The following is a 13,262-nucleotide window of genomic DNA, read 5'->3' as shown; positions in this document are numbered from 1 at the left end:
TCCCGCCTATTATGGTTAGGGTTAGGGTTTGGGTTATGTCTTAGGGTTAGGGTTAGGGTTCATTATGATCGGAGATTATATACGTATTCACTAGTAATAGTATATCGTGTGTTTGCGCTTTATTCCGTAATCATTAAGTATGATAAACAGACGCATTTCTTGCAGAGCGCCTCGTAGCACTGTGGTATAGCGTCTGACTCTGAATCCATATGTTGTTGGTTCGAACCCATGGTAGAATTTTAAATCTAATATATTTAGTTTCGCTTTGTTAAGTAAGAAGAAATAATAATGGCACTATGGTGGAATCTAGCCTCATAATACATGTAACAGTATACATTATGTATTATAAGTTTCTCCTATTCAAATGTTAACTACGGAAAAAATATTGCGTCCCGTAGTGTATTTTGTGCTTCGTTCTACATAGTGCTATTATCATGATTATACGCATAAACTTAAACAAATAGGACACTGGTTCATTGTGCCTTTCAACTCAAGATTTGTAATCAGATGTGTGATATAGAAAACTATATAAAAACATCGGTCTACCCACCTATAAAGTAGTTTATGCATATTGTGGAAATATGATTTTGCATTTGGGAGATATTAATATTTTTAAAGGAAAGTTGTTTTAATATTGAAAGTGAGTGAGTCCACTGTTGTACTTTGTCATCATACTTTTTGTCTCCAAGTGTGCGAAAACGAATGTCATATGACACCGGCAAATAAATACAAAACGTTTTCGTAATACCACTGAACATGTTCAAATGGGTGGATACATGGGCAGAACAAGTTGAATTGTCGACTTATGTAAATGTTATAAAACGTTTAATAACATATGCAAAACATTTTTAAAACGTGCTACAAAACAGTGAAACATAATGTTATTTTTAAAAGTGCATACATAAAAAAATTCCAAACATTTTGGCGACATTTTAAATAACCATTCATATACTGTTTTAAAACGTTTCCTAACCTTTTAATACGTTTTAAATAAATTTTAAAATACTTCAAAAATTTAAATTTATGTGTTTGCTTACATTATTATCCGTACTTCAGGCGAAAACATGACGTACACTGAACAAGCTTTGCATGGTAGTATATAGTAGTAGTTTTCCTTTACAAACACGGACGCTTTCTGAACTAGAATGTGCTTTTCCCAGAATCTGAAATATTTGCAGAAACAAAGTAAAAAATTCAGGAAAATTAAAACGGGCATTTCATGATCCACAGCCTCACCTTCCCACTTTTCTTAAAAAATTGAGATTTTTATACCATCTGAAACCTCTGGTTTCTATGCACAAAACTTTTTGCAGATTCGTCAAATTTGTATTTAACGGGTCGGGTCATTTAAAAGCGATCTCCGAAAAATTATAACTCAGTGGCCTATGGAGCCTATAGATGTAATACACATACTACATAACTCGCAAACGCAAACGCAAAATCTGAATCAACTGAAATTTTGGGAATAAGGTTTTTTCGTGGATATGTACTGTTAATGTGCCATACAGAGAGGATATAAGAATAACAAATTATGGAAGCGAATAGGTATTCCAATCATTGAATTTAGTTTGTAAACATTAAATTAAAAGTGGTCTAAAAGGTGCCAATGATTTTATTACAAGTTGTACTGTTACAGATATCGTGTACTTACACACAATCAGTTGTAGGATACTTCACTTGAAAAAAGTTGACCGCACTTCAACTAAAACAGCAAAATCCACTCCAGTCCTGCAGTGTTGAATATAGACTTCAATTTAGAACTATTGAATAATGTAGCAAACGCACCAAAGGCACTCCATAAGTAAGTGCAATGGCTCTAAATGTTCGGATAAAGCCCTTGTTTGGCTTTCTAAGCTATTTTGACCAATTGCGAGGGATGCGATCATCGGGATACCTGGGGAAAGTTAGTAGGCGTGTTTTATTGGTGTCCTCATCCAATAGAATTATGTCGATTGCTATTGGTACATTTTGGCTTTAGTAACGAACACACTGATTGACAGTGAGATAACTGTGACTAATGGGCATGGCTTGAGTTATTTCCTTCCTGGTTTGAAGTTAGCTTCACAAGGAAAGAAAGAAGGAAGGAAGGGAGAAAAGAAGGAATGAAAGAAAGAAAGAAAGAAAGAAAGAAAGAAAGAAAGAAAGAAAGAAAAAGAAAGAAAGAAAGAAAGAAAGAAAGAAAGAAAGAAAGAAAGAAAGAAAGAAAGAAAGAAAGAAAGAAAGAAAGAAAGAAAGAAAAAAGAAAGAAAAAAAAAAGAAAGAAAAAAGAAAGAATAATTATAATTAAATAAGGTATTTTCGTTCTTATTTGGCTGACTGATTGTTTCTTTTTTTATATAGCTAATTGTGTGCAGTTAGACTGCTTTACCATTTGAACTGTTGAATATAATTTATATTGCTGGTTTCAATACAGAAAAGAATCTATATCTTTGACTAGGCTTGTGAAATGGTTTAATGATGATATTTTATATCTCAAAACACAATTAGCATATTTGTATTATAAAAACTGAATAATGTTATTTGCTAATAACACAGAATATTGGATTTTTAATCATACTTCTGTTCTCAATGGCCTATATCAAAGTGGTCGGAAGAAATGTGTATTCATACTATTTCGCAGATAGATACGTAACTTTGATATAAATTTATAACAGGACATATATAACAGGCCAATCCGCGATCACCCTGCATCTAAATCCACAGCAGAGCTGCTTCTTGAGACTACAACAGGTTTTGGGTTAAACCAGCATGTGTTGGAACCTACAAGAAAAGACAGTATCTTGGATCTCGTATTCACAAACAATTCAAGTCTTGTGAGAGATGTCAAAGTTGACCCAGGACTCAGTGATCACTACATGGTAATCACGACATAGATTTGAGAGCAAAATGGAAGAGACAACCAAGACGGAAGTACTTCGTCAGGCGGAAGGCAAATGATGATTTGATTAATGATGAGTTGAGTACCTTCAAAGACAAGTATTTTAGCATGGGAAATGTCTCTGTGCAAGAAAAGTGGGACAAACTTGAAAGTGAAATAAAGACAGTGATGAATAAGCATATTCCTCAAAAGACAGCTGCTAAACCAAATAGCTTGCCATGGTTTAAGAGGTCACACCACAGACTCAGACGCAGGAAGCAGAGGGCTTTTAACAAGGCGAAAAAGTCGCAAAGTAGTGATGACTGGAAAAAAAGTTTGTCTTGCCAGAAAGAACTTAAGAAATCTCTCAATGAATCCGAGCGTGAGTTTGTTGCAAACAACCTTACCACTGCAATGAAAGAGAACACCAAGCAGTTTTGGTCATACATGAAAAGACTGGGTAAAAGTGAAAGCGGTGTCGCAGATCTCAAAGTTAACAATAATATCATTAGCGATGGAAAGGAAAAAGCAGAGGCATTAAACTCACAATTTGCTAGCGTCTTTACAAAGGAAGACAAGGAAGCGATTCCTACACTTGGCAGTAGCAGTATTCAAGACATTCCGGATTTAATTATTCATGAAAAGGGGGTTTTAAAGCAACTCCAGGAACTGTCGCCGAATAAAGCAGCCGGACCTGATGAGATACCTCCATGGTTTCTCAAAAATGTTTGCTGGGAAACTTGCGCCGATATTTACAGACTTGTTCCAAGCTTCTGTTGATCAAGGGACTCTCCCCCCCCAGTAAACACCGATACGTCGGGCCTACGTTGGCAATGGGTTGGACATGGTGGGAACACGTCGGAGTCGCCCTTGCTTCTGCGGAACGGCGTCGGGCCTACGGCAATGTAACGACGTCTTCTTCAGATAGTTGGAAGGACGTCGGGCCAACAACAGTCAGCCGGTGTCTTTCATGCATAGTCGGAAAAAGTCGGACCTACGGTTGAGTAACGACGTCTTTTATGGGTAGTCGGTAAAACGTTGGTCCAACGACAGTGAACCGTATAGGCCTATATACGTCATAGGACGATCTTTATTTGCATAATTTAAATTGCGAAATTGGGTTAAAAGTTTCTTTGCCTGGAATGGGGTAGGCCTATTAATTAATTCATAGCCCCCCGGTAATGGCTCATCTTTATAGTTCTGTACATTACCTGGTCGAAAGTGCTATACTAATAATGTGTTGAACAATGTTAAAACTCACGTCATAATAATAATAACCTGTGTAAATGACTAACGCAAAACAAAAGATTTCCCCAAAATAAATAGGCACATGCCTAGGCCTACTAGCAATATTATAATCTCGATTTTAGAGTTGAAATGATGACCCAGTCATAGGCTAGCTATTATCATGACGATGTTTGTTTTGAAATGAGTAGGCAGCTCACGGGTGATGAGACTATACAAAACCGTTACAACATTTGAACTGATCTTAACCCCTGTTGCCCAGTGTTGGAAGTGAACTTTTGGCCTCCGTTGCCGTAAACATGTACAGCCAATGCTACGTAGAATTACTATACATCAGTGCGTGGCAGTTGAAATTCAAATGGCACAAAGAGACAAGCGCTATATCGTTAAGATTTTTTGGAAGTTATGGATAATATTATATCTTTTTGGCTGTACATTATACTGTTTATATGATTGCTGCTCGTATTCATTGAAGAGTGATGAGGAGATATATAAGTGTTGTCTAGTTGCCGAGCAGGCTTTGACAAGCACAATTGCGTAGAAGTAGAAGGATCTAGCTTAGGCCTATGCAGGTTCAAGTAAGTATTTTCTAAATATTTTTCTTCCAATTTGAATTTTTAACGTGTAAACCTATTAAACTACATCAAATTCACTCATGTTTAACCAGTTAGGGCCTAATGTATTGCTATATTAGATCTTGTTTTAAATCTCGAAACAGGTAGGCACAGACGTTTACTGATGTTTGTGAAAGAAAACGGTCAACAGAAACATGTTTAACCACGGGGTCATACATTTACTACATGATGTACTTTACTTTATCATGGTCGGTGTATGACTACGTCATGGTTTTATGTGTTTACAACTAGGATTCTCCTCACTACGATGCCTTCACAACTTCCGTTGCCGTACTTTACGAAGTCGGACCATCATGTCGTATACAATCAGCAGGACCGTTGGCAAAAAGTGTAAGTAAAACCAACGTACTTTTTATGTTGGTATACCATCGGCACTAGCGTAGGCAAAGAGTTGGCCCTAAAACAATCCAACGTACTTTTCTCGTCGGCATAAATAAGGTCCGTAGCCGGCAAAACATTGTCCCCTAAGTCGGAACGACGTCCTTTTCAAGTCGACATGAAAAAGTTGGTCCCACGTCGGGACAACCCTTTTTAAACATCGGACTAAAATCGGCATGACAGTAGGCAAAACAACGGCCCAGCGTTGGAACAACGTCTTTTACGTGTCGACGGCAGGATGCACCCCCGATGAGCACCCGACACGAATCCCGACGTCCGGTCGACTTTGCTAGCTCCTTATATCCGACGTCGGACCGACGTCCGTGTGTTATCTGGGCCATCAATGGAGGGAGGCAAACATTTGTGGTATCATTAAAAAGGGGGACAAAGCCGTGCCTGAAAATTATAGACCTGTTTCGTTAACAAGCGTCAGCTGCAAGATTCTTTAGCATATTATACATTCTCATTACATGTAATGGATCACTTGGAGCAGTATAATTTTTTGGTTGATTCACAACATGGCTTCAGATCTAAGCGCTCCACTGAAACTCAACTCATTTTAACTGTTGATGATATTGCAAGAGCTTTGGAACAAGGGGATTCAGTGCATATGGCAGTTCTAGACTTCTCCAAAGCCTTTGATAAGGTTCCTCATGAACGCCTACTGAATAAGCTTCATCATTATGGGATTAGAAACAACCTTCATCAATGGATCAGAAGTTTCTTAACAAATAGGATCCAGAGAGTTGCATGCGAGGGTAACTTTTCATCACCCAAATAGGTCCTTTCTGGAGTACCACAGGGGACGGTGTTGGGGCCGTTGTTGTTTTTAACCTATATAAACGACCTCCCGGACATGTTGAGCAACCAAGTAAGACTCTTCGCAGATGACTGACTGGTGTACTCTACAGTGTCAGATGAAAGGGACATGGACTCTCTACAAGCTGATCTAAAATCTCTTGAAGCATGGCAGGAGACGTGGAAGATGAGCTCTAACCCTTCCAAATGCACGGTCATGGAAATTACCTTGAAGAGAAACCCTCCACACAGAGACTATGTTTTCTGCGGGCAAGTTTTACAGCAGCCAAACTCAAATCCTTACTTAGGGGTGCAGCTGGATAACAAGCTGAACTGGGGAGAGCATGTTACAAACACAGTTAATAAAGCAAACCGGACATTGGGTTTCCTCAGGAGAAACTTGTGGTTTTGTCCAGGGGAAGTGAAGTCTACTGCATATCTAACGTTAGTGCGTCCAGTACGCTGCTTGTACATGGGACCCATACAGGGCAGGGCTCATAAAGAAGCTTGAAAGTGTGCAGAGAAAAGCTGCAAGATTTTGCACAGGGGATTACCAAAGAGAAAGTAGTGTCACTCAAATGCTGGAAGATCTCGGATGGGACACTCTAGCTGTCAGAAGGGAGAGAAATCGTTTAGCTATGTTTTACAAGATCCAAAATGAGTTGGTAGGAATCAACAAAGAAGCCTATATTCAAACCTCTTCTGCTGCGGGTTTGAGAAGAAACCACCACGTTGAAATTCCATTCATCAAGAAGGACGTATATAAAAACTCATTTTTCCCGAGAACTGAAAGGGCATGGAATTCCCTCACTCAAACCACTATATCAGCCCCATCTTTAGATATTTTCAAGAAAAACCTCTAGCTTGCCGGTCACCAAATAGTTAGCGATTTGCGGTTTTCGCCCTGCTGACTACAACTTCAGAAGGTTCAGAAGGTTAAATGTTATTAAATTTTTTTTACCTAAACCGTTTTTAAAACGTTTTTGTGTTTGCTGGGCAGTTTACCATGAAAGTGAACAAGAAAGCCTAAGCAGTATTTTACTGTACACACTAGCAAAATTAACCAAATTCATCCTAAGATATTTTGATATTTGAAGATATATCTTCTGTATCGGCTGTATCAACTTCCTTGTACCGAGCGGATGATTTGCTGAGTTGCAAAACCATATAGGGACGCGGGGGGGGTCTTCAAGCATGTTCGTATGGGGATGTGCCACTAAGACTTTCGGATGCTGACTTTCTCTACACCTTATACTTTGTGGTGTTTTTGCCACCCATCAGTATACACATTTTTCACAAAATCATCCAAAAAGCACCCAAATGTGCCATAATTGGGTACTTTTAGGGTTGTTGTTACATAGGTAACAACATGTATGTGTTGTTACGTGTTGTTACATAGGTAACAACGCATAATAGGTCAAGGTCAATACGGCTCTATGGAATTTGATCTTATTTGCCATCTTACCAGGGTAACAAACCACCTGAGATATGGCAAACTATTCTTTTTATTAAATGCTTTTGCAAGGGAACAAAATGAGACCATTGTTATCAAAATCCGTGAATTTTTATTTTTTTGTCCCCAGTAGACATGGTAGAGTCAAAATTTTGACCTTTTCCCCGATAAGTCAAGAAATGTACATCGGAGATAGGTCAAACTATACTTTTTCTGAATCCTTATGACGAGAACAATACATTGGTATGGTTTTTAGTAAGATTTGAGAAATTTCACCCCTGCATAAACGGCCATTTTGAATTTATGCAAATTAGGCATTGTTACACTACTTGGATTTTTGGGGACTTTTGATATGTTTTTGTGTTAGCTTTTAGGAGATGGGTGCGTGCGAAATGGATTTTGTTGCAATTAGAGGAGGGTGATTTTTTTAAATTTGATTGGCCTATAAGGTAAAGATGTGGTAGCCATGTTTTTGCTTGTTGTGTGACAGGAGAGTCGCACTTTGATTTGACCACATAGTAAAAATTGGGAATCCATATCATTTCAAATCGCGTTCCAGAAAGTTAATTCGTAATTTCCTCATCACGCTGGCAGCAGAATGCCGTTTGATAACCGAGTTTCTGTTTATACATTAAAGAGAAAGTGGTAACATAAATATATTTCCTCAAAGTGCGAGGAGTTTTTGTTATACTATATTTTTACAAAAGGGAAGCGCTCTTGAATATGGTTTACGTCCCCCATTGGGCTATTCCAGTTGAAATCCATATATGTGGATTTCAACTGGAATAGCCCATTATAGCCTTGGAGGGAATGGTTCGCAAAGCCAAGTGCATGTCATAGTGCAGTTTTGTCCACGGCAAATTCACCGTGACCTTTTCAGCCGTAAACCCGCTTTGTGAAGATTAAACCGAAATATGCAGTACTAAACCATTATAGTAATCGATTGTCCAATGCAAATTTCTTATTTTGATAATATTAATCCAATGAGCGATCGAATTGTCCGCTACGTTCGACTAATCCAATCGATAATGATGCTATTGACATGTACGGGCGGAGCTCCACTGACTGAGTTTTGGGGTATTTTTCACTGGTTTGCTATCATTTGCTTATCAAGGCGGTCCCCCGTTATTATAAGGACTATGCTAATAATTTAAAGATTGACATGTAGAGAATAAACCATACTTGATTGACAGAAAGTACTAAATTTGTACCTATTACGGTTTCGTGGTACCCATCTTCCAAGTGCGATTAAGTCAGGGCGGCCCGGTGGAGCAAAATGTGCATTGGATTAACACGGGAGTTTGGATAAGATGTAGATTTCCTTTCTCATACAAATGTTAAAAATTCAGATATTTTTAAAAGAATAAGTAATTGAATCATAGAGCAAGTACTAAAATCATAGCTTTTATACTTTTTGATATATGACGCTAACTAGTTCATCTCCTATATCTACAACACAGCGCTACCAGTACGGGTCAATTGCCTGAGTGCATGATGAATAAATCCATCGAATTTCCAGAAAACAAAATGACTATTGAACAAATTGAACTACCTACGTAATCACAAAATAAGACCCATCAATAAATCATACAGGTCCAAAAAAGTCCTTACCCCCTGCAAATATAATGGTACGCCCCTGAAGAACTCAAATATGAACCGATACATTTTCCTCAGTGCTTTTTGGACGTTTATAGTAATTGGGGATTTTTGATACCCTTTCCTGGACTTTCACAGCGATTTCGATATCCTCAAAGGGATTTCTTCAAGATGTATGATAACCATTTGGGTGATTTTGATTCCCCGTGCGATAGTTCCACTTTTAACAACAGTTCTTGCATACGAACCCAATCAAAATACAAGCCACCCCTGGATCGTTCTGTTCTCATTGCAACCGATTATCTAAAATACAAGTCACCCCTGGATTGCTTTGCCCTCATTGCAACCAAATATCCCCATCTGTTATGACAATAATCAAAATTGAACACTTTCGAAATGAAAAGAGATAATTATGTTTCAAGAATTTGTTTTCACAATGATAACACAAATGAATGATCTGTAGCTAGTTATTAGTGCCATGCTAGGTTATTTCCTTATATTTCCTTACAAATTAAGTTTTAATGATCTGTGGCTGATTAGCAAACACAAAATATTCTAAAAACGTTATAAAGGTGTTATAAACATGTTTTGGTTTTATTCAAAACGTTTTAATAACATTTAAAGCCATACTATAGTGTATGTGATTTGCTCCACAGCGACGCCCTCAATTTTTCTACTTTTTGCATGATTGTAATGCCCACTGGTGTACAAAATTTTAATTATGTTACAGAATAACGGTATTGACAGTACTTTCTGTTTAAAATTAGCAATCTGAAGCCCTTCAACAATTTTAATTTCACGTTGGTACTGATAAATTTAATATCAAGACAATTAATTAAGAAATAAAGGGTAATGCATTATCTTTTACACCCAACTAATGTGTCCGAGGCAGTAAAAACGTAAATAATTATTTAAACGTTTTTACTGCCGAGGTCTACTGAAAATAGTGCGATTTAAATAGAAAATATAATTTCTTGGCACAAATATTTTAAGTTGTTTACTTCAAGGTGGAGCGCGTGCGCGTAAGTGACAGCGCGTATCGCGGAAATATTGCACGCGTAACCAAGCGTAATGCTGTGCGTAGAATGTGTTACGGCGCTTGACCCATTATTGCAGAATAATGGGCTCTCACATGATGTGTTTTAACAAATCACAGTCAGGACCGCGACACTCCGGAGGACAGCAGAGGACAGAAAAATGTGACTCTCCTGCTAGTCTCCTACACAACCAGTTAATTATGTTTTTGTTCATACCGCATACAGTCTGGCCCGCGCCCGAGACTAGCAGGAGAGTCACATTTTCTGTCCTCACATCGGTATAGGCCGTCTGCACGTTAATTGTACGGAGTGTCGCTTCTCTACCTTTATTTTCTCTGTCACAGTGCGCGATTTTGAATAATGGGTCGTAAGAGTAATAGAATGTTCATTAACGTATCAATTACTTCTAATTCCATAAAATACAGCCCTTTTTATGGATTAAACATATTATCCTGTTTGCTTGAAAAATAACTCAATGTTAAGGTTACACAAAGAAACGTATAAAAACGTATAAAAGACGTATAAAGTTGTTCTATAAAACCAAGTTTTCTCAGCAATTGAATATCGCAGTGCAAGAAATGTTGGTGCGTTTGATGTAGATTTACATTATTTTTGTGTGTTTATACAATTTTTTAGAATCCGTTTTCAAATTCTTCGTTTATATCCTTTTTACGCACCATGCAAAAGAGACCAAAAAACGCGTTCCATGCTATTTTTTTCAAATGTGTGCCCCGTATAAAACCACACAGAGTGATTGCTTTCTCCTTTTTTGTATTTAGTCCAGTCAATCTAAGCAAATTAGTGGTGTCACTCACCACTAATTGCAACAGATTTTTTTTCAATTTTATACATTTTAGAGATGTCACCCTGAACATCATACCAAAAATATACTAAAATATACTTGGTGGAAAGGATTCAGAAAAAGTATAGTCAGGACCTATTCAGAAGGGGGAGGGGATGAGAGGTAAGACAACTTTCAAGTTGGCAAAATTTGACCAACATTTTTACAAATGGGCTAAAAAGTACAAAAAAGGAATAACAATCTTAATTATTAAGGCGGCCACCATCCCACAGGGTGACAAGGGAGTATACTTCTTACAGGGGGCTTTTCCCTTCTCCCCCTGACTACGCCACTGGCGTGATGTGAAATAGATAATGTGGGTCATTTCATAGTTTATGGTAAATCTAAAAACTGGAATTATGAAAACGTTTGGGTCTAATGACTATTAAAAGAAATGACATGTACTAAGAGAAAAAATGAATAAATGTGTGTTTTACCGACTTTACGCCAACTTGACATTGCGTTTAATGAACAGAATACAACGTTTGATTTAAAAACTAGGGTTATTCAAAAAGTTTTACCTCCAAAATCATATATCTTAAGTGTCGGAATATTGAAATTACTCATGATTATACTCTAAAATCTCAGCTATAAAATAAAGGTTATTTGATGAAGATGTGAGTTTTGGTTCTTTAGATATATTGGTTAAAGCGAATACAGATTTGGTACGTCTGCATGGTCGGAAACGGTTAAAAACTGAAGCAAAAATTTTAGTAAGGCGACGAAAAAAGAAAACCCTGTTCTACGGGCCCGACCGACCCAGATTTTGAACAAATTGGGAATAAAATTTTCCTGTACAAATGAATACCGACCCAAATTTCGACAATTTCAGGAACAAAATTTTTTTTTGGTATTTTCCAAAATTGCAAATATTTACATATTTTGGGGATTTTTTGGGTCATTAAAAAAAAAAAAAAAAAAAAGGCCGACCGACCGACCCTACTTGAAAGGTCCGTCCGCCCGTAGAACAGGTTTTCGTTTTTTCGTCGCCTAAGCATCATATTGTAACTTTGGTTAATCTCCATAAAAATGTTTTAAAGGTGCAGTTGTCCAACTGCTTACTCAAGATGCATATTTTGTTCCTATTTGAGCTCCCTGACATGCCTTAGGACTTCAAAACAAAATAAAACGCGTTTTATATGAGAAGAAAACATTGTAGGGTTCAACAGACACACAAATGTTACTGAAATTTGCCAGATTTCAACAAGACCACGTTTAAGGGTAATTTGTAATTACGTTCTACCTTTTTAATCAAAATTAGCCTTTCTTTTCAGACCGTTTCCAAATTTGTATTCGCTTGAACCAAAAATCACATATTAATCATATAACTTTTTATTTTGTAGCCAAGACTCCAAGTGAGAGTTATAGGTTTTGGAGTCGAAGTATAGGATGGTATACTGAGCTACATAAGTCACTTATTAAGTGTTGGAAGAAGAAGGGCACTTCGAAACCAGCCAATTGTTTTACGTAGCGAAAGTGCTACCTTTCCGGCCAGAACGAGAAAGATTTTGAGTACGCCAAAAGGGCGCATAATTTTCAAGAGCATTTGAAGGAAGGTAATCCCTCTATGGTCATTTTTGATGGCCAGTCGTACCCCCGTGTAAGGTGCTGGGGGTAAAGCCTTTCTCACTAAAATGAGCGCAAAGCATGGATCTACGGTTAACTTAAGTCGTTTGGGCGTAAACACGCGCGTTGTTTTTTATGACGGATACAAAATCTTAAGATGTTGGTACAACCCCCCCCCCCGCGCACACACACACACACACCCACACTCTGTAGTTCTAGGGTTAAAAATTCAAAATTTTGTTAAGTTATAAACAAACAGTGTGTTTTGTTCTGAAGTGAAAGTGAGTAAAAAGTGTTTTTATAGAACTGGTGGTAAAGCCTTTTAAGAGTGTTTCATCGATGATTGTGGTAGTCACAAAACTTTACGAACAGTCAAAATCGGTATTGAAAGACGCTCATATTTTCATGAAAATGGTTTCAATTTAAACAAAATAAAAAGCCAATTCAAATAAAGAATAATTTGCATACCAAGGCGATAGAAGTAAACGCCATTGAACCCTGTTGACCATGACCTATTTTATAATACTCATTATTATGGCTATCATTCAATAACTACTATGGGCGTCGATAAAGTGCCCGATATCAGCAGTTGCAGTAGGTGTGGCGATTGATACACTATAGCCTACCTGATATCAGCGGTAGAGGTGTGCCAATTGTTATAACATGTAGGCAGGTAAAATATCTGATATCAGCAGTAGATGTGGGCAATGATAAAGTACCTGTTATCAAAGGTAGAAGTGTTATATATTGATAAACTTCCTAGAGATGGGACATTGATTCTAACAGTAGACCTAAGCATTGAAAACAAACTACCCTTATAAATGCTTTATGTCCATACCCATTCGATTTTTGATTC

General features: G+C 37.5%; 1 protein-coding gene across 1 annotated transcript; it reads left to right on the top strand.

Annotated features, from left to right (window-relative positions):
* The first annotated feature begins 2,986 nt into the window (after window positions 1-2,986).
* On the top strand, window positions 2,987-6,845 carry LOC140143399 (uncharacterized). The gene is given in 4 exon segments (XM_072165255.1): window positions 2,987-3,583; window positions 4,969-5,067; window positions 5,897-6,369; window positions 6,371-6,845. Coding segments are annotated over 4 exon segments (1,575 nt in total). The 3' UTR covers window positions 6,777-6,845.
* The last annotated feature ends 6,417 nt before the right edge of the window (window positions 6,846-13,262 follow it).

This window comes from Amphiura filiformis, unplaced genomic scaffold, assembly GCF_039555335.1.
Source record: "Amphiura filiformis unplaced genomic scaffold, Afil_fr2py scaffold_21, whole genome shotgun sequence".
NCBI classification, from domain to species: Eukaryota; Metazoa; Echinodermata; class Ophiuroidea; order Amphilepidida; family Amphiuridae; genus Amphiura; species Amphiura filiformis.
The sequence above is the reverse complement of the archived record's forward strand: the minus strand, read 5'-3'. Positions and strand labels throughout refer to the sequence as shown.